This window comes from Coregonus lavaretus (genome assembly GCF_964263955.1).
Source record: "Coregonus lavaretus genome assembly, chromosome: 18".
NCBI lineage: Eukaryota > Metazoa > Chordata > Actinopteri > Salmoniformes > Salmonidae > Coregonus > Coregonus lavaretus.
The window spans coordinates 35,300,511-35,323,031 of record NC_140005.1 but is presented as its reverse complement, the minus strand read 5'-3'; the positions used below and the strand labels follow the sequence as shown (position 1 = coordinate 35,323,031).

Sequence of the window (22,521 nt, the reverse complement as noted above, 5' to 3'; positions counted from 1 at the left end):
AAATGGGTACTGTGTGGACAATGGTGCACATCGGTGAGTAGTTGTAAATACTGTGTTTTGAGGACAGTACAGACTGTAATTACAAACACTAATAATGTCTCTGAGGTCACAGTATATGAAATATGTGAAGTATGCATGATGCAAAGTCTGACCAAATGAAATAAATGCACTTCAACTTATTAAGCGCCTTCCTTGGCTATACCCAATATAAATCATCAGCAAAACATGATTTTTTCTCCTAGCCCATCCAGTGGTGGGGGAAGCTAGAAACAACACAACAGGACCAGAAGAGAAGATGGATTGGTGTTTTTCTTCAGAGTCTGTGCCAGACAGAGCAGGCTCAATGACTACCAGCAGCAGGCAGCAGCTGAGGTTGTTATGTGGACAACTGTCACTTTATTTGTGCTCCAGGGATTGTGAAGGACAGGCAAATGAAAGACAGCCATCATCAGTCAACAGAATTGGAGCAGAAAAAGACCTGGAGAAAAGTGTGTTTGTTCCATTTACTCCAACACTAGACCCGCGTGCCAGGCCTCTAAGCTCAATACTATTCCAACACTATCAATAGTTGTGCCTGATTTGAGTGTGGAGCACAATCTTACAGTTATAAAAGGTCTGAATGATCCTAAAAGCATGTGACAAAACAGTGCCTTCGCTGTTAGTTTTAGACATATGGATAGAATTAAAACATAAGCTTATAACAAAACTATGCCACATCAACTAACTAACCACTAACATATATCCATCCATGTAAGTGGTAGTTCTGTAGTATAAATATCATTTGCAGAACTCAACATTGCAGCAATGTTAAAATCCGCTAATTCTGCCTCAGACGACTTAAAAAACAACCAGATACATAACTCTACACTGCCTAACTGAGCACCTGCCTCGAGCTCCCCTCCTTCCTGAAAGGATCCTGTGCTATCCCCACAGCCCCTCATGCATACACTGAGCTGCTCACACACCTACTTAATCTCGCTCTCTCTCCTTCTGTGGAAAATTTTGCGGGGCCCATACAGTCAAGCGCAGGGGTTAATTTTTTGCTTCCGCTAAGCGCCTGGCAAGTTGCCAGACAGATGAATTCTGGGAAAAGGTGAGACTTGCCAAGTACAAACTGCCAACATTAAGCAAGCCTGACAGCTCCTCCTTTCCTCCAAATTTGGCAGCAGTTCAAAGTGCTCTTTCATTTGAGAAGTTGGCAGACTGCCAGCAGCATGCAGATTTACAGTGCATTCGGAAAGTATTCAGACCCCTTGACTTTTTCCACATTTTGTTACTTTACAGCCTTATTCTAAAATGGATTACATTTTTTTCTTCTTCTCATCAATCTACATGCAATACCCCATAATGACAAAGCAAAAACAGAAATATCACTTTTACATAAGTATTCAGACCCTTTACTCAGTACTTTGTTGAAGCACCTTTGGCAGGGATTACAGCCTCGAGTCTTCTTGAGTATGACGCTACAAGCTTGGCACACCTGTATTTGGGGAGTTTCTCCCATTCTTCTCTGCAGATCCTCTCAAGCTCTGTCAGGTTCAATGGGGAGCGTCGCTGCACAGCTATTTTCAGGTCTCTCCAGAGATGTTCGATTGGGTTCAAGTCCGGGCTCTGGCTGGGCCACTCAAGGACATTCAGAGACTTGTCCCGAAGCCACTCCTGTGTTGTCTTGGCTGTGTGCTTAGGGTCATTGTCCTGTTGGAAGACGAACCTTCACCCCAGTCTGAGGTCCTGAGCGCTCTGGAGCAGGTTTTCATCAAGGATCTCGCTGTACTTTGCTCCATTCAACTTTCCCTCGATCCTGACTAGTCTCCCAGTCCCTGCCGCTGAAAAACATCCCCACAGCATGATGCTGCCACCACCATGCTTCACCGTAGGGATGGTGCCAGGTTTCCTCCAGACATGACTCTTGGCATTCAGGCCAAAGAGTTCAATCTTGGTTTCATCAGACCAGAGAATCTTGTTTCTCATGGTTGCCTTTTTGGCAAACTCCCAGCGGGCTGTCATGTGCCTTTTACTGAAGACTGGCTTCCGTTTGGCAACTCTACAATAAAGGTCTGATTGGTGGAGTGCTGCAGCGATGGTTGTCCTTCTGGAAGGTTCTAAAATCTCCACAGAGGAACTCTGGAGCTCTGTCAGTGACCATCGGGTTCTTGGTCACCTCCCTGAACAAGGCCCTTCTCCACCGATTGCTCAATTTCGAGTCTCATAGCAAAGGGTCTGAATACTTATGTAAATAAGGTTTTTCATTTTTTTATTTTTTTATAAATGTGCAAAAAATTCTAACCAGTTTTTTTTCGCTTTGTCATTATGGGATATTGTGTGAGGAAAAACATTAATTTAATCCATTTTAGAATAAGACTAACGTAACAAAATGTGGAATAAGTCAAGAGAAACTTTCGGAATGCACTGTAGGCTACTTTACCTACTTTCTCCTCTCAGACACTCTCCTCTCAGACTCCTCTCGCTCTCAGATGAAGCTGATAAATGCCGCTGTAGTTGCCATGGGGATCATTCTGCGCTTGGTGACCGACCGGAGTGGTCTTGTGAATAACTGCCTCTACTTTTCTCTCTCCTTCGCGCTTTCCTTTTATGCAAATACTCTTTACAATCACACACACAACTTGTTAACTTATGGTGTTCTTAGAGTTGAGAAAATACAGCCTTTATCCCTTTAATGCTGAAATTGTAAAGGTCTTTGAAAAACATCGTCCCTATTCTCATTTGCCTTGTTTTGAGTATACTGTATGCCAATAATATACATATTAGAGTGTATGAAATAATCACAGTCAAAGAATGATGGGCAAAATTTGGGAGGACAAATTCAAAGACAAAAGATATCCAATGATTCTTTCAAATCCTGAAAAAATGACGATCACTGTTTTTTCCCTTTCTCTTACCTGGATTGCGCTGGTTGCTGGCAGCCGGCAGTGGGCGTTGCTATAGCAACCCTAGCAGAAGACTGCTGCTGCACACCTCTGGTTGCCAAGCTGCTGCTGCTGTTAGGGATAGCCTCCAGAAGTCTGCCATTTTCTATAGAGACAGAGAGAGACACCAGCAATCAGCCACCCAGTCTCAGACACCTGCCTCAGCTCAGTCAGCACTTTATCTCCCCCCTCTCTCAGTATTCCACACAGGGACACAGTCATTCACATCGCACAATGAGCTGATTGCTTCAAAGGGCCTCATGGGTTTCCTATTACATTTTCATCACAATCTCTTTCTTCTGTAGATAATTTGTTATCCTACCTATATCGTGTGTTCATGTTCTAGATTAAAGATTTGTATCAATATCTATTGTTGGATCCAAATGGCTTTTCTCTCCAGGCTAGTTAGTTCATGAGTAAAAGGCAGATGGATGATATTGGTTGTATTTATAGTCATTGTCATCAATGTATTGGAATGCATAGCTCAGTCAGGGGTATGACACCCATAGAAACTAAGAATACAGAGAGAAAGTGAAATCCGTTAAATAAACATATGGATAACATATTTATGGTACACTCCAATAGTCTGCCTGTCTAGCACATGGGTAGGCAATCCTGGTCCTGGAGTGCCACAAGCACTTCATGTTTTTGATTTAACCGACCAGGAAGACCAAGTGTGTTGAATTTAGGCAATCACTGAACTGGTCAATTAGCTCAGTTGGTCTGGTGTGGTGCCTAGTTGGAACAAAATCCTAGCCCTGGTCTTTATGGTCTAGCATAATCATTTCCTCTGGTCAAAGGAGAAAGGTCTCTTCCCACTAAAACAATATGACTCTAACCAGACAGGAAGTGAGAGGTTTTACTCCGCCCAAAATCTGTCAATGAAAATAAGCATATGAAGTGAGGAATTTTGGGATGGAGGTCAATGAGTGTCGAATTTGGTTAAAAAAAAAATGAATTGCTAATTTGCTACGTGAGGCTTATTTAATCGAATACATATTTCGTAATGGTTAGGTTGTTACGAATGCAAAAGTGGATGCACGTGGCATTTTGGCAACTTCGGAAAAAAAGAGACTACAGTATATCGGAGTTGTGCCTGTTGTCATAGAGATAGATAGAGGACTCATCAAGGATATAACCCGTTCTGGCATGGACATTGCCATTGAGGGCTTCCACCATTTTAAAGTAGTCAATTGGGTGGGGATTCTATGAGTTGGGAGCAATCAGCCAATGAAGAAGAAAATTGACTACTTTCAAATGGAGATAGCCTCACTGGCACTGCCATGCTGTCACAGACGCTATAATGGTATAGATACAAAGCTGAGTCCTCTATCTATCTCTATGGCCTGTTGTTCACGCGCATACCTGCCCTCTCATTGGCTAGAATGGTCCCACCTGATCTCACCTCCTCCCACCTGCCTTCAATCTTTGATGACATGTATTTCCATTGTTAGAGTGGTCACTTGACTATCTTGTCAATATAATAGACAATCTTTGCTCTAACATGCTGTCCTCTGTAGCTCAGTTGGTAGAGCATTGTGCTTGCAACTCCAGGAGACTGGGTTTGATTCCCGGGACCACCCGTATGTAAAATGTATGATTGCATGACTGTAAGTCGCTTTGGATAAAAGTGTCTGCTTAATGGCATATATATAAAACATTATCACACAACTACTGGTATGTTGAATCAAGTAGGACGAAATTGAATTGCATGGAAACAAACGTTCTTCACTACCACAATAAGTATAATGATTCTGAGCAGAGTCAAGTGCTTATTAAAATATCATTACAGCTGGATGTTGCGCAACATCATGTCTCGCAATATACTTGCAAAACCTCAAAGAATTCTGCCAACTCATTTCAAACAAAGCAATGTTGTGCATAGGTCTATAATATATTGCTCCCGCACTGTTCAATACCCTTTCTTTTAGTTTAGTACCTGGGAATCTCGTTCACAAGACACTTCCCCACAACGCTAGGAAGGAGCATTGCACAATTAGCCTGGGGACAAGGTTAAGTCCTGGGAGACAAAATGGCTTGTGGGGATTGGTCACCTGATTGGTGCCCTCCATTAGCTAGTAATGCATGCCCCACCACACCCCCTCCTGACCATCAGCTGCAGCCCAGGCCATGGCAGATAAGGGCACCAGGCTAATAATATATAGTCTGCCATTTCTGTTCAAAGGGCATCTCTACAGGGGCCAGACATGACCCGAAGTGGTATCTCTCATGTGCTGTAATGGCAGCTCAGTATCCAATCAATGATGAGTGATAAAACCTAAATGGTGGACTTGGCTGAAGGTAATTATAAAAAGACCCTTCTATAAACTAACTTAAACTAGTTAACTTAAACTACATAGTCATGTTTTGGATCACCTGGAAGAAAGTGGATGTTACCAAAATATACACAACAGATTTCCTTTGCTTATCATAAAGGTGTGTTCGTTCCACTGGTTTAATTATGAGTCTACAAAAGCTATCCAAAATGTGTTTTTATGCAGATCAGAAAAGCAATTACATCATTTGCATCCCAATTGGCACCCTATTCCCTACATAGTGCACTACTTTTTACCAGAGCCCTATGGGCCCTGGTCAAAACTAGTGCAATACATGGATAGGGTACCATTTGGGAGGCAATTACCTCATGTGATCTGGTGCTGGGAGGGAATACCCCTCAGAGGAGAAGATTAGTCCTGAGTCTGTGTTATTCATCAGAATTATGCTCAGGCTGACAGATGAATGCTATAACCGTGTGTGTGAGAGTGGGGGGGTCTGGTATAGCTGGGACTTAGTCTGTGTGTATCCGGATGACTGATGATGAAATACTTGAAGATGACATCACATTTTTAAAATAGGAGATTACCGAGCGACTGCTTCTCGAGGACACATGGGGATGTAGTACAGTTGTGTTCCAGTCAGATTCCTCAACATGAATCAATTATGAGAATAAGAGAAGGGCAAAGCAACTGCGATGTGAGACATGTCATTTGAGGTATTCATGAGCCAGCATTCAGCTACATCTAGCTAGTACTCCACATTTATCTACAGAAATCAGATACCATGGGTCTCTGGGTACCAAATCGATACCATGGTCAGTCATCGTGATTGACAAAGGAACTGACACCACTTGTGTTTGCTGATTTCCAAGATAAATAATTAATTCTAAAACAATGGTTCACACACTGGTCTCCTTGAACTGCAATTATCTTGTCATTATGTCAAAAGGGTTTACATCATGTAAACGATGGTGTTCTGTAAATCGACAAATGTGAGCGAGAGCGATCAATAGTAAGTGGCCTGAATCATGTAATTTCATGGCATGTGTTGTTTCACATATGGTTTGATGATGTGCTTGAGAAACAAAGGACTAAAAATAGCCAATTCTCAAAGAGAGCAGTTTGGCAGCTGGAGAGAAAGAAAAATAGAGATAAAAAAAAGAGAGAAACAGGCAAAAGGAGTAGAAATAGCATGGTTGCCATGACAACTGGTTTGGAGGTACTACCAGCAACAAAATGGTGCCACTTCAGACATCTTATGGCATAACATACTAGTCTGACTAACACCTACCTCTAAGTCCTGACTTCAGAGTCTGGAATGGCTCTTTGATGTTGTCGGCACAATGCGTCGATAATGAAGGGCGCTGTGCTTTTACTGGTTGGCTCTCCTCTGTCTTTCTCACTTAAACACCAACACACAGCCCCAAAGCACCTCCCCTTTCCATTACAACGGTTGGATTTTCAAATTCAAACAATAAGAGGTCTCAAACCAGAGAAAAAAAAATTACATTTGAGAGAACCAATCAAACCCGTCGCATAACCGATGAGCAAATATTGCATTAACAAACTGCCTCCTTTCCAGACCAGTGTGTCACAGCTCTCCTTGCGCTGTGAGTCTGCTAGGCTAACAACATCCGCCCTCTCACTCAAACATGCTCTAATCATTTCAATAACCAGTGAGTCACACCAAATATGTGCAGTACATAAAGTACATTACATCACTGTGCTTGTTGTGCCGCAGTGATAGTTCTCATAATATCACATTTATGTCCAGCTTGAACAAATTCTAAATCGATAGAAATTGCAGGTGATGATAAATTGTGATATTTAAGAATAGTACTGTATGGACATCCAAGTGATCTGACAATGTACATGAAAAAATATGAACAGACATTTATTCGATACAAATGTTAAATGCCTGTATTCAGTGCATTCCCTTATCACAACTGTGTCCCTCTGACTGCATTGCTGGCTTTAATAGGGAGGCTGGTCTAATAACACTGGTCAGTTGGCCAAACAAAGCAAGGGTATTGAGCCGACTAGGAGCAATTAGGGTTAAGTGCCTTGCTCAAGGGCACATCGACAGAATTTTCACCTAGTCGGCTCGGGGATTAGAACCAGCAACCTTTCGGTTACTGGCACAACGCTCTTAACCACTAAGCTACCTGCCGCCCCAATCTTACAAGACCAATGCATTTCCCAATTCTCTCCCTCTCCCTCTTACACACCCACACGAGCCCACACACACGCTCACCGATCCATCCATACAGACAAACACACACACACACACACTGATGAATTCTGAGCCATAATTAACACTTCGCTCACCCCCACACATCCATCACCATGGATACCAGGCAGCACAGCTCATTCCCTGCGAAAGCAATTACACGTTGGTGTGTGTGGGGGGATTGGCAAGCACAATTCTAGAGAGGGAGGCCTATTAGATTTCGAGGCGAAGATTGTCCTAGGCTTTCAGACGGCAGCGTCTAGGGTGTAGCAGAGAACCTGGCACTGATCTTTCTCCCCAACATGTAGCACTAGACTGCACACAAATTACAGTTGAACCGAGGACAGAGGAGGAGAAGTAGCCAGTAATAGTCCTTGTGGTAAATGACACAATGGATAGAATGGTAGTTATATGACCTTTCTGAAGGTACTGTTGTTGTCAGTGTGCACTCATTCAAAATGGCTGAGTGTATATACAGTTCCAACAATAACTACATTTGTTCAACCCTGCTGATCTTCATAGGTTTCTTAGAGTTGATTGGCTTGCTGTAACATCTATATGTGAAACACATCAATTACCTCCACATTAACAAAAAGGCACATCTACAGTGAGGGAAAAAAGTATTTGATCCCCTGCTGATTTTGTACGATTGCCCACTGACAAATAAATGATCAGTCTATAATTTTAATGGTAGGTTTATTTGAACAGTGAGAGACAGAATAACAACAAAAAAATCCAGAAAAACGCATGTAAAAAATGTTATAAATTGATTTGCATTTTAATGAGGGAAATAAGTATTTGACCCCCTCTCAATCAGAAAGATTTCTGGCTCCCAGGTGTCTTTTATACAGGTAATGAGCTGAGATTAGGAGCACACTCTTAAAGGGAGTGCTCCTAATCTCAGTTTGTTACCTGTATAAAAGACACCTGTCCACAGAAGCAATCAATCAATCAGATTCCAAACTCTCCACCATGGCCAAGACCAAAGAGCTCTCCAAGGATGTCAGGGACAAGATTGTAGACCTACACAAGGCTGGAATGGGCTACAAGACCATCGCCAAGCAGCTTGGTGAGAAGGTGACAACAGTTGGTGCGATTATTCGCAAATGGAAGAAACACAAAATAACTGTCAATCTCCCTCGGCCTGGGGCTCCATGCAAGATCTCACCTCGTGGAGTTGCAATGATCATGAGAACGGTGAGGAATCAGCCCAGAACTACACGGGAGGATCTTGTCAATGATCTCAAGGCAGCTGGGACCATAGTCAACAAGAAAACAATTGGTAACACACTACGCCGTGAAGGACTGAAATCCTGCAGCGCCCGCAAGGTTCCCCTGCTCAAGAAAGCACATATACAGGCTTGTCTGAAGTTTGCCAATGAACATCTGAATGATTCAGAGGAGAACTGGGTGAAAGTGTTGTGGTCAGATGAGACCAAAATCGAGCTCTTTGGCATCAACTCAACTCGCCGTGTTTGGAGGAGGAATGGTGCCTATGACCCCAAGAACACCATCCCCACCGTCAAACATGGAGGTGGAAACGTTATGCTTTGGGGGTGTTTTTCTGCTAAGGGGACAGGACAACTTCACTGCATCAAAAGGACGATTGGACGGGGCCATGTACGATCGAATCTTGGGTGAGAACCTCCTTCCCTCAGCCAGGGCATTGAAAATGGGTCGTGGATGGGTATTCCAGCATGACAATGACCCAAAACACACGGCCAAGGCAACAAAGGAGTCTCCAGACCTTAATCCCATAGAAAATCTGTGGAGGGAGCTGAAGGTTCGAGTTGCCTAACATCAGCCTCGAAACCTTAATGACTTGGAGAAGATCTGCAAAGAGGAGTGGAACAAAATCCCTCCTGAGATGTGTGCAAACCTGGTGGCCAACTACAAGAAACGTCTGACCTCTGTGATTGCCAACAAGGGTTTTGCCACCAAGTACTAAGTAATGTTTTGCAGAGGGGTCAAATACTTATTTCCCTCATTAAAATGCAAATCAATTTATAACATTTTTGACATGCGTCTTTCTGGATTTTGTTGTTGTTATTCTGTCTCTCACTGTTCAAATAAACCTACCATTAAAATTGTAGACTGATCATGTCTTTGTCAGTGGGCAAACATAAAAAATCAGCAGGGGATGAAATACTTTTTTCCCTCACTGTATTCAGATGTTAAGTCCCCTATATGGGGAACTTCGAGCGGTTCTGGACTGGTTCCGACTGACATTTTGGTGCACAAAGTGCTCCATGAACGCCGTAGGGTCCCGTGCCTTATAGTGCCAGAAAGCCCCATCTGTCTGCTCTCCGCTTCCACTCTTTCAGCGGAGTGACACGTCTTCTCTGTCGTCAGTTATATGAAATAGAGCCAATATTGTACTGTCACTAAGTATGATCATATGTATTATACAGTTTTAAGAAAGGTGAAATCTTATAGTAAGTCGTTTATAATTTAAATGTTACTATATTTAGAAAGCATTTCAGTAATTTCAGGCCCCATTGCCCCACTTTTGTTGAATAGGAAGAAAAAAAACATGATTTTTCATAATAATTGTACTACGTACTTGAGTTTGTGTCCTCAAAAGTGAGTACACCTCAGCAATTTATAACTATTTTTTACCAGAAAGGTGAGTTCCAGACCTTTCTGAAACTATGCAACATGTGCAGGTATGTCTATTTAGGTGGAAATCAACATTTTGCTCTATCATTCAACTGGTTAAAAAGCCAACTATTTGTTCACAAAGTATTCTAAGAGTGGTGGCTATCAATAAACTCAACTCGATTGTACTTCTGTTAGGATGTACAACCAGTTAGGATGCTCTCGATGGTGCAGCTGTAGATCTTTGAGTATATGAGGACCCATGCCAAATCTTTTCAGTCTCTTGAGGAGGAATAGGCTGTGTCGTGTCCTCTTCATGACTGCAGATCCTCGCAAGCTCTGTCAGGTTGGATGGGGAGCTTTGCTGCACAGCTATTTTCAAGTCTCTCCAGAGATGTTAGATCGGGTTCAAGTCCAGGCTCTGGCTGGGCCACTCAAGGACATTCAGAGACTTGTCCCGAAGCCACTCCAGCATTATCTTGGCTGTTTGCTTAGGGTGTTTGTCCTGTTGGAAGGTGAACCTTCGCCCCAGTCTGAGGTCCTTAGCACTCTCGTCACGGTATCTCATCACGGTATCTCAAACTGCCATTGATAAAATGCAATTGTGTTCGTTGTCCATAGTTATGCCTGCCCATTCTATAACCCCATTCCACCATGGATTGAATTAACTGAGGTTGAAAGTAACGTTTGTTTTTTTATTCCATCTAGGGCTGTCCCCGACAACAACAAAAAATCTTGGTCGACCAGAGTCGTCTGTTCTTTCGACCAATCGATTGGTTGACATTTTTAAACATGTATATTTCCATATATAGACACATCCTATGTGTTTTAATCAAACCAACTATATGCACTGACCTTGTCTGATGCATTAAGCGAAATGTTTGATTAATTAATTAAGACACACAAATGACTAGAGGGAGTCCGACCGCAATTGATTTGATTGTGCCAGGCCAAGCTCAGACTGTGTAAAAAAAAAAAAAGAAAGACAGCAAGTGACTGTGTGACTAACACCCGTTCTCTCCCTCTCCTCCCTGCTGCTGCGACCACCACAGAACATCAGCAGTGTGTATCGCGCTGTGTTGTTGAAGCTGCAACCTAATTACAGCCATGTCTGACTGAAAAGTTATGTATCGCATGCACGTGACCAATAGGGCCTGACTTATAGCATATTATAATCACATCAATAAATTGGTTATAACAAACTCTGAACACCGTAACACGTGACAGCAAAATGGATGCAGAGGACGTGAAAAATAAACTTGAAACTGAAGAATGTTTACTGGTTGCTCAGGAGGTAAAGGGGAAGTCAGATGTGTGGAATAAATGTGACTAGTTGTGGAAAATACTGGAGATCAAGAAAAGGAAGGTAAGGAGCAAGCGCTGTGTGCATATTATGTGTGCCAAACAGGTGCTGTTAGATTACAATATACTTTTTCTGACCGTTTGGAACAATAAATAAGCGTACCAGAGTCAGTTTTTTGTTTTTTTGCAAAGCCTTTATTACAGTAAAGACTAAAAACAATCGCATTCATTTGTGAATGCATTTTCAAAAATGCAATGGTTTAGGCCTATTTATTGTTTACGCTAATTATCCAATGATCGCTTTGTTATTTTAATTTTTAACTAAAATGCTTGATTGCATTTCAAAATCATGAATAACTTGTATGCTGTGTAATGATATGATTGATACAGTAGCCTATATAAGTATTGAAATAAGTTAAGTTACGGTATTAAGACTAAACAGGATGCGCTCTTAGGCCTACAGCGCAATGGTAGTTATACAAGGCTGTTATACTAAGCCTACTAATGATAATGACATTACTTATTATTATAATGATGATCACAATAATAATAACAATAAGGAGATCAAGGAAAAAGGAGGGTTATTATTATTAATATAATTTTTTGGACAATTTGGAACAGTGTAAACAACACTAAATAAATTATAAATAATACCAGAGAGGCTGGTGTAACGATTTTTTTTTTTTTTAAATCCTTTATTACAGCATAGCAAAGATTAAAAACTGCCGAATTTGTGAAATTATTTATCTGACATGTGGATGCATGAGGCTTGGAGCTCACAGAATCAGCAGGCTATTAAACAAACACTCAAACAGGCAACAGAAGCAGGATCTGTCTTATTTCTGTAGATATATAGATTATTTATAAAGCCAGGCACATTTAACAGTTAGGCTGTTGATTATAGACCTAATTAAGTTGGGGTTTCCTCTCTCCTCACTTTTCTTAGACAGTTAAGGCAAGGGCTGTTTTCTCGTCTCCTCACTCCGCTGCTGCCTCCACCGCATTGTTCTCAACACCAATATGCTGGTTAACTTTGCTATTATGCACATAGCAACATGGTCTAGGAAAAGGCGCCAATTCAATAGCGCACTGATGCGTTTCAGAACCGTGGACACTGGATATCGACCACTATCTGACAAGGAAGAAAGCGCATTTGTTATAAAATATTATTTTTATTTGTGTTGCACCATTTTTGTTACATAATATAACCATATACAATTTCAGTAGCACGTCTTAGACTGATGCCATCCCCACGGCCTCCACAATGGATCCATTATAATTTTTTTCTATAAATGTGCTGCCGCTCGACTAAAGAAATCTCGGTCGACCAACAGCCTATTGACCAAACAATCCACCAGTCGACTAAATGGGGTCAGCCCTAATTCCATCTCATCAAGGGGTGACAAAGAGAAATAGCAATCACAAAAATCAACAAGAACAGGAAAAAACACAGTGACATTAAAGCATATGATTAAAACCTGTTTTCAGATTTTTGGAATAAAACACTGCCTTTTTCAAATCTCCTGCAAAAGCCTTTGCTTCCCAAAGAGCCAGAAGGTTGGAGTGACGCTACTGCCCCCAAGTGGTAAAAATATAAAGGACTTACATCTGATAAGAAATCCATAGAAATCCATGGGTACATCCAAAATGGCACCATATTAGGGCTCTGCTCAAAAGAAGTGCACTATATGGGGAATAGGGTGCCATTTCAGACACAGCCCATGACTTAACAGATGCATGGACACTGATGACTAACCTTGCTGTGCTGTGCGAGGTGTTTTCTGTGTCCTGAAGCTGTGCTGTTGTGTAGTGTTCTGTGTGTTCCGGATGTTGGTGGGGTTCCAGCGCGTAGGCTTTGGGATGACCCTGCGAGGAGCTGGGGTCTCCAGGGGGCTCTTACCCCCTCCTCCCCTCTGCTGGCTAAATGGGTCTGGAGAGGCTAAAGAAGAAGAGGAGATACATAGCAGATTACATAGATTCACAACTTATCTAACATACAAAAACTCTGGGTGTGTCTGGAGAAGCTAAAGATTAGAAGTACAGGAGATATGTGGCAGATCTGACATGGATTCACAACTAAACTCACTTGTATAAGTAGAAGTGAATTTCCATGAAAATTGACAAGTATCGTATCGTAACTAACCAATGAGGATAAACTTAGGGATTGAACAGGCCTCATTTCATTATACAGTGCCTTCAGAAAGTATTCATACCCCTTGACTTATTCCACATGTTGCTGTTACAGCCTGAATTCAAAATGGATTACATTTATTTTTTTCTCACCCATCTACACACTATACGTCATAATGACAAAGTGAAAATATGTTTTTAGGAATTTTTGCAAATGATAATGAAATACAGAAATATCTCATTTACATAAGTATTCACAACCCCGAGTCAATAGTTTGTAAAAGTACCTTTGGCAGCGATTACAGCTGTGAGTCTTTCTGGGTAAGTCTCTAAAGAGCTTTCCACACCTGGATTGTGCAACATTTGCCCATTATTCTTTTCAAAATTCTTCAAGCTCTGTCAAATCGATCATTGCTAGACAACCATTTTCAGGTCTTGCCATAGATTTTCAAGTAGAATTAAGTCAAAACTGTAACTCGGCCACTCAGGAACATTCACTTTGTAGATTTGGCCTTGTGTTTTAGGTTATTATCCTGCTGAATGGTGAATTAACCTCCCAGTGTCTGGTGGAAAGTAGACTGAACCAGGCTTTCCTCTAGGATTTTGCCTGTGCTTAGCTCCATTCTGTTTCTTTTTATCCTGAAAAACTCCCCAGTCCTTAACGATGATGCAGCCACCACTATGCATGAAAATATGGAGAGTGGTACTCAGTAATGTGTTGTATTGGATTTGCCCCAAAGAAAACACTTTGTATTCAGGACAAAAAGTTAATTGCTTTGCCACATTTATTGCAGTATTACTTTAGTGCCTTGTTGCAAACAGGATGAATGTTTTGGAATATTTTTGTTCTATACAGGCTTCCTTCTTTTCACCCTGTCACCCTGTTAGGTTAGTATTGTGGAGTAACTACAATGTTGTTTATTCATCCTGGGTTTTCTCCTATCACAGCCATTAAACTCTGTAACTGTCTTAAAGTCACCGGTTTCCTTCCTGGTCTTTGTGGTTGAATCGGTTTTGAAATTCACTGCTCGACTGAGGGACTTTACAGATAATTGTATGTGTGGGGTACAGAGATGAGGTAGTCACACTATTATTGCACACAGAGTGAGTCCATGCAACTTATTAAGAAAATTGTTACTCCTAAACTTATTTAGGCTTGCCATAAAAAAAGGGATTGAATACTTATTGACTCAAGACATTTCAACTTTTCATTTGTAATTAATTTGTAAAAATGTCAAACAACATACATCCACTTTGATATTATGGGGTATTGTGTGTAGGGCAGTGAACAAAAATCTACATTTAATACATTTTAAATTCAGACTGTAACAAAACAAAATGTGGAAAAAGGTAAGGGGTGTGAATACTTTCTGATGACATATTCAATTCCATTCTCATCATTTGTTTCAATGAGGCAACTGACTGAGGAAGCGTAGCACCCTACCTGTGGCTGGAACAGCAGCGGAAGAGTCTGTAGCATTAAGGTGGGTCATTTGGAGGTCCTGAGGAAGCCGAGGTTCTGGATGTACAGTGGCAGCAGGGCCAGTGTTCAGCATGGAGGGTGAGGGCAGAGGGGCGTGGGCAGTCATTACACTCAAAGCAGAGCCTAGGAGACGGTTCTGAGAGGATGAGAGGACATGCATGAAGTGGTCAGAACTGTTATTGAATGACTAAAAGTAAAAAGAGTTGAGTATAGCGGTGATGAAACATGCAATAGAAAAAGAAGTACACTGAACAACCACACACTGCTTGAAACACTACAGACATACTCGGACTCGGGGACTGTATAAAGATGTGTACACCTTTAGGGGTCTACATAAATATACTCTTACATTCCTTTATGCAACGATTAGAATGACGGCAACTTATTGAGGAAAATATTACTATCTGGAGCACTCGTGTGAAGGCTCAGTGCTCCTCCTTCACTACAGTACCTGCAGCTCCATCTGTTGGCTCTGGATCCACTCCAGGTGCTGCAGTCTCTGCTGGGTTACGGTGTTGAGCTGCTCCTCCAGCTGGGTCACCTTCTCTGATGCTCTGTCCTCTCTGGCCTCCTGAGCCCTGCCTGGGTACCTGTCTGACTCCAGCAGTCTCCGTAGCCCCTCCGACACCTGGGAAACACACGCCTCCATGTCACTCTGAGCCTGAAAAAGAAGAAAGACAGAAACAAACCATTAGGCATCCACATCCAGACCACTTTCAATGATCATTGTATGTAGACTTTGGGGGGTTTGGACTTAAAAAAGCTCTCTCAAATGGCATCTTAATCACAGAAGGACACAGAAAAAAGTAACACACAACTGCTCTGCTACAACAATACCGTGACGAGTGGTGCTGTGGCAGCGGTTGTGACCATGGCTGCAGTGGAGGCAGCCCCCTTATCCCCTGAGAGGACAGAGGCAGGCTGGGGCTTCTGGCTCGATGGTGGCCCCTGGTCCAGTAACTGCACCTTCACCTCTCGCCTCAAGGGGGCAGTCTGAGACCTGAGGAAAACAGTATTGAATGGCGTCATCATGACTAACACCTAACGATTTGGGATGTACAGCTGTGTTGCAATGTAGACAAACATTCCAAACACAAATACATCTGGCATGTAAAAAGTGAAAGTCATTCCAAAGCTTTGTGCCATGCTTACCTCTGTCTTAGAGCTGCCAAGATTGCCCCTTTGCCACCACCAGCATATCGGGATATTAGCAGATCATGGCCTAAGGGACAATCCAAGAGTGGGGTTAGGATACAAAACAGCATACAGTGAGCTCCCAAAGTATTGGGACAGTGACAGTGTTATTGTTGTTTAGCTCTGTACTCCAGCACTTTGAATTTGAAATTATACAATTACTATGAGGTTAAAGTGCAGACTGTTGAGGGTATTTTCATCCTTATCGGGTGAACTGTTTAGAAATTACAGCACTTTTTGTACATAGTCCGCCCATTTCAGGGGACCAAACGTATTGGGACAAATTAATTTATGTGTATTAAAGTAGTCAAAAGTTTAGTATTTAGTCCCATATGCCTAGCACACAATGATTATATCAAGCTTGACTCTACAAACTTGTTGGATAATAATAATAATAATAATAATATGCCATTTAGCAGACGCTTTTATCCAAAGCGACTTACAGTCATGCGTGCATACATTTTTTTTTGTGTATGGGTGGTCCCGGGGATCGAACCCACTACCTTGGCGTTACAAGCGCCGTGCTCTACCAGTTGAGCTACAGAGGACCACGGATGCATTTGCTGTTTATTTTGGTTGTGTTTAAGATTATTTTGTGCCCAATAGAAATGTTTATTGTAAATAAGAATAGAATATAACAGAATGTGGATGCAACCATGATTACAGATAATCCTGAATAATGATGAGTGAGAAAGTTAAAGATGCACAAATATCATAGCCCCAAGACATGCTAATCTCTCACTATTACAATAACAGGGGAGGTTAGCATTTTTGGGGGGGCGGTATGATATTTATACCTCTGTAACTCTCACTCATCATTATTCACGATTCATTCAGGATTATCGGTAATCATGGTAGCATCCACATTAATGTAGAAGTGTTTAGAAACATATTCTATTCTTATTTAGAATAAATGTAACTCCAAATACTCTCAAATTAAAGATGACAGTCTGCACTTTAACCATTGTATCATTTCAAATCCAAAGTGCTGGAGTACAGAGCCAAAACATTTTACATTTACATTTTTGTCATTTAGCAGACGCTCTTATCCAGAGCGACTTACAGGAGCAATTCGGGTTAAGTACCTTGCTCAAGGGCACATGGACAGATTTTTCACCTAGTCGGCTCGGGGATTAGAACCAGCAACCTTTCGGTTACAGGCACTACGCTCTTAACCACTAAACAACAACAACAAAATCACTGACCCAATACTTTTGGAGCTCACTGTATATGAAGTAGGCAGTAGATAATCATTGACAGCATACTGTCCAGTACATCAGAGGTTTAGCCCAAGGACACTTACCTTTGTCCTCACTGCCCTTAGGTTGAACAGAGGTTGGTGTCTCTTTTCCATCTATATTAGGAACCTGAAACTGGAAATGAAATGACACCAGTTCAAAATGGATTACATTTTTGTGGGTGACATACTTGTGAGGCACACACTCTTCTCAGAAAAAAACAAGCTAGAAGTCATCTTACATGGGACTCTTTTTGTGGGACACTTTTTATGGGACTCTTTTTGCTTGCTTTCGTTCCCTCTGGAAAAGACAACATTGGAAGAGCAAAATGTTGTTGGTCAGCCTGAAATCAGTGGCAAATATAACGCAACTGCAATACAATATAACAGTTTCACTGGCCATATAACGAGTGTGGGTTTACGTAGCCTACCTGAGGGTGAAACTGATGGCAGGCTTGCTCGCAGGGCAGGATGCACATGCCTGTGCTCTTGTTTCCTTGCTTGTCTTTGCTTTTCGATCTTTGGTGGCTCGTCAAGAAGAGAGGGCTGGGCAACATTACGCAACTTCTTCACTGTTATCTTTACATTGTCTGTTTTATTAGATATGGTGGACAACAACCCCAAATCCCTCTGCCCTTCATAGCTCTGCTCAGGAAAGTGAATCTTAGTTGCACGAATCAAGACGTCTCCAGCGTCAGAACTTGAAGTGGATTCGTCAAGGTTTATATTCCTTGTAAAGTTCAGAAGTTCATTTGATCGGCTCAGAAGAGTATGAGCCATATCGGATCGACTCTCTGTCACTCAGTTGATTATCTAGTAGCGAGCACTGCAGCAGAGTAATTGTCTGATAGCTAGTAACGTTAACGTTAACTTGATAGCTAGCTTGCTCAACACCAGACCCGATCAGGAATTACACATAACAGTTGTTACTAGCCGTGGGAGTTGATATAAATAAACAACCAATGTCGTCCTTTTCCTTAGCAAGTCGAACATTTAAATATCCCGCTTCACGATTGTTTAATGACGACGTTATGCTAACGGTAGCTAAGTTAGTTACTAACGTTAGCTGGCTAACACCTCTAAAAAGTTGAAAGCACAGCACGACAAAACTCAGTAGAAAGTAGTTATTTTGAACAAACGTAATTCATTGCAACCCGAGGTCAAAATCTAACGATACAACATAGCTTCCCAACTGTTAGCTACCTAAGGGAAAATATGAAACCCCCGCAACTGTTGCTGACAACAATAACTTCCGGTAAATGACCAATCCTCTCTCCGCGAGAAATATCGCCATCATCTGCTGGGCATGATAGGGACTCCATAGGTGAGGAAACATTAATCCAAAGATAAAATATATTAATAAAATACTAAATAATTACATAATTAAACGTATGCTGTTGATAATTATTGATTTTAGATAAAGGGAGGGCTAGCGAGCAACAGGATAATGAGGTATTGAATATTTTAATTACCTCGTGTTACACCGGAGTGTTTATGCAGTGACACAAAATTCATCCTAATTTGACATTTCGGTTATTATTTTCGAGAATTTACTTTTCGATTTTGAGTTCCATACATATCCACACGAACGTATAAAATATTTCATACTATTCCAGAAATATTTGTTTGTTTTAAAAACAATGTTTATTGTCCAATATCTGGCCTTTCAAGCCTCTCGAAACCGTTGGTGCCGCAGCCACTGCAGTCCCCTTTTCACAACGTCACATGTCCTTCGGAATCTGGGTGGGTGAATGACTTATTTTCTGTGTTAAAGAACATGTGATTGATCATGCATTTTGTGCACAAAATTTGATTTCAAAATGTATGTCATGTCTTCAAAGGCTTCACTTGACCTGCAGTACTAGGATATATAGTTAGCATGTGAACCTTACCAAATCAGCTAGTGAGCTTTTAACGTTAGCTGTCTGAGCTTGCTAGATAGCTAACGTTAACCAGCTAGCCAGCTAGCTAACACAAAAAGCCTTAAACTATGTAGTAGCTAGCTATGGAAATGGTCAGTTATGAATGCATGGTCAGGTGTCATATATAGCTAATCAACGAATACTCTGTAGCTATCTTGGTAATTCAGTACTCCCTATGCCTAGCTAGTTATAGCTAGTGAGCAGACGTCATAGCTACATAACAATGGATAGGGCTGTCATTCAATGAATTACATTCATGGGTGTAACTTTAATCCAACAGAAATCTCGTCTAATTGAACCACAATGGCTGTCCAGGTAACAGAAGCGGACCAAGTTAAACAGGTATGTACATTGAGGATATTCGCACACAATTCAATCTGGTTTAGTCTTAAATCAGTGTTAAAAAATTGATGCATTTGTAAAACATTGTATTTGAATTTATTATGGATACCCGTTTGCTGCTGCTCAGCTACTTTTCCTGGGGTCTAACAAAATTAAGGCCGTTATATACAATAAAAAAATTACGTTACATTACATTTCACAACACTTTAAGTGTGTGCCTTCAGGCCACTACTCTACTACCACATATCTACAACCCAAAATCCATGTGTGTGTCAGTGGAGGCTGCTGAGGGGAGGACAGCACATAATAATGGCTGGAACAGAGCGAATGGAATGGCATTAAACACATGAAAACCATGTGTTTGATGTATTTGATCCCATTCCACTAATTCTGCACCAGCCATTACCACGAGCCTGTCCAATTAAGGTGCCACAAACCTCCTGTGGTGTGTGTATAGTGATTTATGTTATCATGTGTGTGTCTGTGTGTCTCTCTTCACAGTCCCCGCTGTTCCATAAGGTGTATTTTTATCTGTTTAATATGTATGTGTTTACAGTTCAAAGAATTTCTTGGCACCTACAACAAACTCACAGAGAACTGCTTCATGGACTGTGTAAAGGATTTTACCACTAGAGAAGTAAAGTCAGAGGAGGTAGGTTGATTTCCTTGATGTCTTCAAGACTCAGGTCTTGTTCCTCCGCTCAGACGTTGCTGACGCATGCCAGATCTTATAACGCCTGGATAGGTATTTTATGTATCAGCTAACCACATTAGTGTTGCGTTCCCCTGCTCAGACGTTGCATACGTCAACCAATGGTTGCGTACCACATCATCGACTATGCAGTCGGACACCAGATTACTATAACATATGATTTGGTTAGCTAATACGTAAAATACCTATCCAGGCGTTGTAAGATCTAGCATGCATCAGCAACGTCTGAGCAGGAGTACACGACCCATATGTATAGGACAATCCCACGGTAGCAGAATGATGCTGAGACTCAGATTCTTTTCACTTTAAAATGTATGTCAAACAAAAACCAATGATTGCAAAGTTAAACAAACCATACAACTCTATGCACAATGACTACTTTTAAAACAATTTCCACAGAACATTTTACAAAAATACATTTACTTGAAGAAGAGTGCATATAAAAAAAGTTGGGTAACAGAATGACAGTTTGATGTTTGTGCCGTCATTCTGTTACCAAACTTTGCATTTACAAACTTTCTGGATCATGTCCCACGCTGTTATTGAATGGCATTAAAGATCATATCATCAAATTCATGAAAACAACATGGTCATTTAAGATATGTAAAATTGTATTTGTGGATTAATTTACTTTTACCTGATGATTTTCATGAAGGTTTTCAATTGTTTTATTTTCTGTAAACCATCATAGAAGGCATTGGGTAGAAGTAAATTAATCCACGAAAAATAATATAATTTTACATATCTTAAATTACCCAGTTTTCATTAAATAATCTTGAAGGCCATTCAAACATTGCGATGACGTGGCACACAACCATTGGTTGATGCATGCAAGATCTGAGCAGGGGAACACAACCTCATACTTATTGCTGGGCAGTAGGCAGTCTCGAGGCCATACTTCCAAATCCTGTCTTATCGTTCGAGGCTCGGTAGTGGGTAATCTCATCCACCAGAAGGTTCTCTCTCTATAGCAATCAAGCCTGGGGACAACGTTAGGTAATGGGTAAAATAGGACACAATGTGGCACCATTGCTTATCAACTAAATGTTGTCACTGAATGTTCCTGTATGTTGTCAAATTTCACATTTTACCAGGTTAGCTTCTTTAGAGTAGAAGCCTTTGCGGTTGACAAAGCAATATTTGGAGAGGTGTGATATGGATGTGTGATGTCATAGAACTGTAATTGTTTCCACCTCAGTCCACCTGCTCGGAGAGCTGCCTTCAGAAGTACCTGAAGATGACCCAGCGTATCTCCATGCGCTTCCAGGAGTACCACATCCAGCAGAACGAAGCCCTGGCTCAGAAAGCAGGCTTAATGGGACCACGGTAGAGAACTACTGCCCTTTACATGGACAGATAACGCCAGGAGTCGCCCATCCAGTCTTGGCACAACTCAATGTAAATGTGAATCAGTGGATGGCTAACACCGGCCACAAACTTCTCCTTGTCAACCTCCACTACTTCTTAGGCTGGGGCTGATGACTGCTTGGACACTTTTATCCAGAGAGCTGTTATGAGCCCTCAAACAGAAAAGCCTGATCATGACATATGAGATCATATTGAGTTGCGATCCAGGCAGAACATGAGATAAAATAAAAATTAGCTACCTTTTTTGTTTTTATTATAGTGTACGTGAAATATTGTCTATGATTGTTGTATAAGGTAATGACAATCCTGGGTATTAATAGTTTGGTGTCTCCTTTATCCTATAATGATAATTCCCATTTGTTCCCTGAATAAATGTTTCGTACCAATGATTGTGCATCATTCATTAAATTAAATTGTACATTGGCATACTGCTAAATTACCCATTGTATAATGTCCTGTTGTTTGACCTCTAAACACATTTGAAATCACTGCCATCTGTTGGTAATGGATTGTCACTACAGCTAAGATGGAAATATTGAGGAACAGCTCAAGGACAAAACTGTCCTCACTTACATACTTCTGTCTGTCACTTGAAGGTCATTGGCCTAGAGATGCATAACCAGAGGATATTGAAGATTATAAAGCAGGTAGTTTGGGTCCTGAATGCTGATTGGCTGACACAGCATTTCAGTTGTGTGTATCAGACAATATACCATAGGTATGACTCAAAAATACTTATTTACTGTTCTATTTATGTTGGTAACCAGTTTATAAAAGCAATAAGGCACCTCTGGGGTTTG

At 41.3% G+C, this 22,521-nt stretch overlaps 2 protein-coding genes across 3 annotated transcripts in view; one reads left to right on the top strand and one right to left on the bottom strand.

The window, feature by feature from the left end:
- The window catches only part of kiaa0586 (KIAA0586 ortholog), a 100,404-nt gene extending 81,766 nt beyond the window's left edge, over positions 1–18,638 (bottom strand). Inside the window, exons 1-9 of the mRNA XM_084182429.1 lie at positions 17,809–18,638; positions 17,620–17,678; positions 17,444–17,513; positions 16,099–16,168; positions 15,784–15,946; positions 15,398–15,607; positions 14,908–15,082; positions 13,090–13,272; positions 2,901–3,033 (exon numbers count right to left, since the gene is read on the bottom strand). Of these exons, the coding sequence (XP_084038555.1) occupies positions 2,901–3,033; positions 13,090–13,272; positions 14,908–15,082; positions 15,398–15,607; positions 15,784–15,946; positions 16,099–16,168; positions 17,444–17,513; positions 17,620–17,678; positions 17,809–18,157 (1,412 nt within the window). The 5' untranslated portion in view covers positions 18,158–18,638. The remainder of the gene's footprint in view (positions 1–2,900; positions 3,034–13,089; positions 13,273–14,907; positions 15,083–15,397; positions 15,608–15,783; positions 15,947–16,098; positions 16,169–17,443; positions 17,514–17,619; positions 17,679–17,808) is intronic.
- A 214-nt stretch (positions 18,639–18,852) lies between these two features.
- Positions 18,853–22,108, top strand: LOC311145443 (mitochondrial import inner membrane translocase subunit Tim9-like). 2 transcript variants are annotated; one of them, XM_084181681.1, is made up of 4 exons: positions 18,853–19,120; positions 19,580–19,641; positions 20,198–20,293; positions 21,552–22,108. In XM_084181681.1, exons 2-4 carry the CDS (start codon positions 19,603–19,605, stop codon positions 21,681–21,683), a joined length of 267 nt encoding a protein of 88 aa, XP_084037807.1. In that variant the 5' UTR covers positions 18,853–19,120; positions 19,580–19,602; the 3' UTR covers positions 21,684–22,108. The 2 variants fall into 2 exon arrangements, with proteins under 2 accessions (XP_084037807.1, XP_084037808.1); XM_084181682.1 differs by lacking the exon at positions 18,853–19,120 and adding an exon at positions 19,132–19,199.
- Positions 22,109–22,521: the final 413 nt, after the last annotated feature.

What these genes read in the sequence shown, in the direction of transcription:
- LOC311145443 (XM_084181681.1), top strand. Translation starts at nt 19,603, where the DNA reads ATGGCTGTCCAGGTAACAGAAGCGGACCAAGTTAAACAG. An exon ending in AAGCGGACCAAGTTAAACAG is followed by an intron (nt 19,642 to 20,197) that starts GTATGTACATTG and finishes ATGTGTTTACAG; the next exon opens with TTCAAAGAATTTCTTGGCAC. An exon ending in GAGAAGTAAAGTCAGAGGAG is followed by an intron (nt 20,294 to 21,551) that starts GTAGGTTGATTT and finishes TTTCCACCTCAG; the next exon opens with TCCACCTGCTCGGAGAGCTG.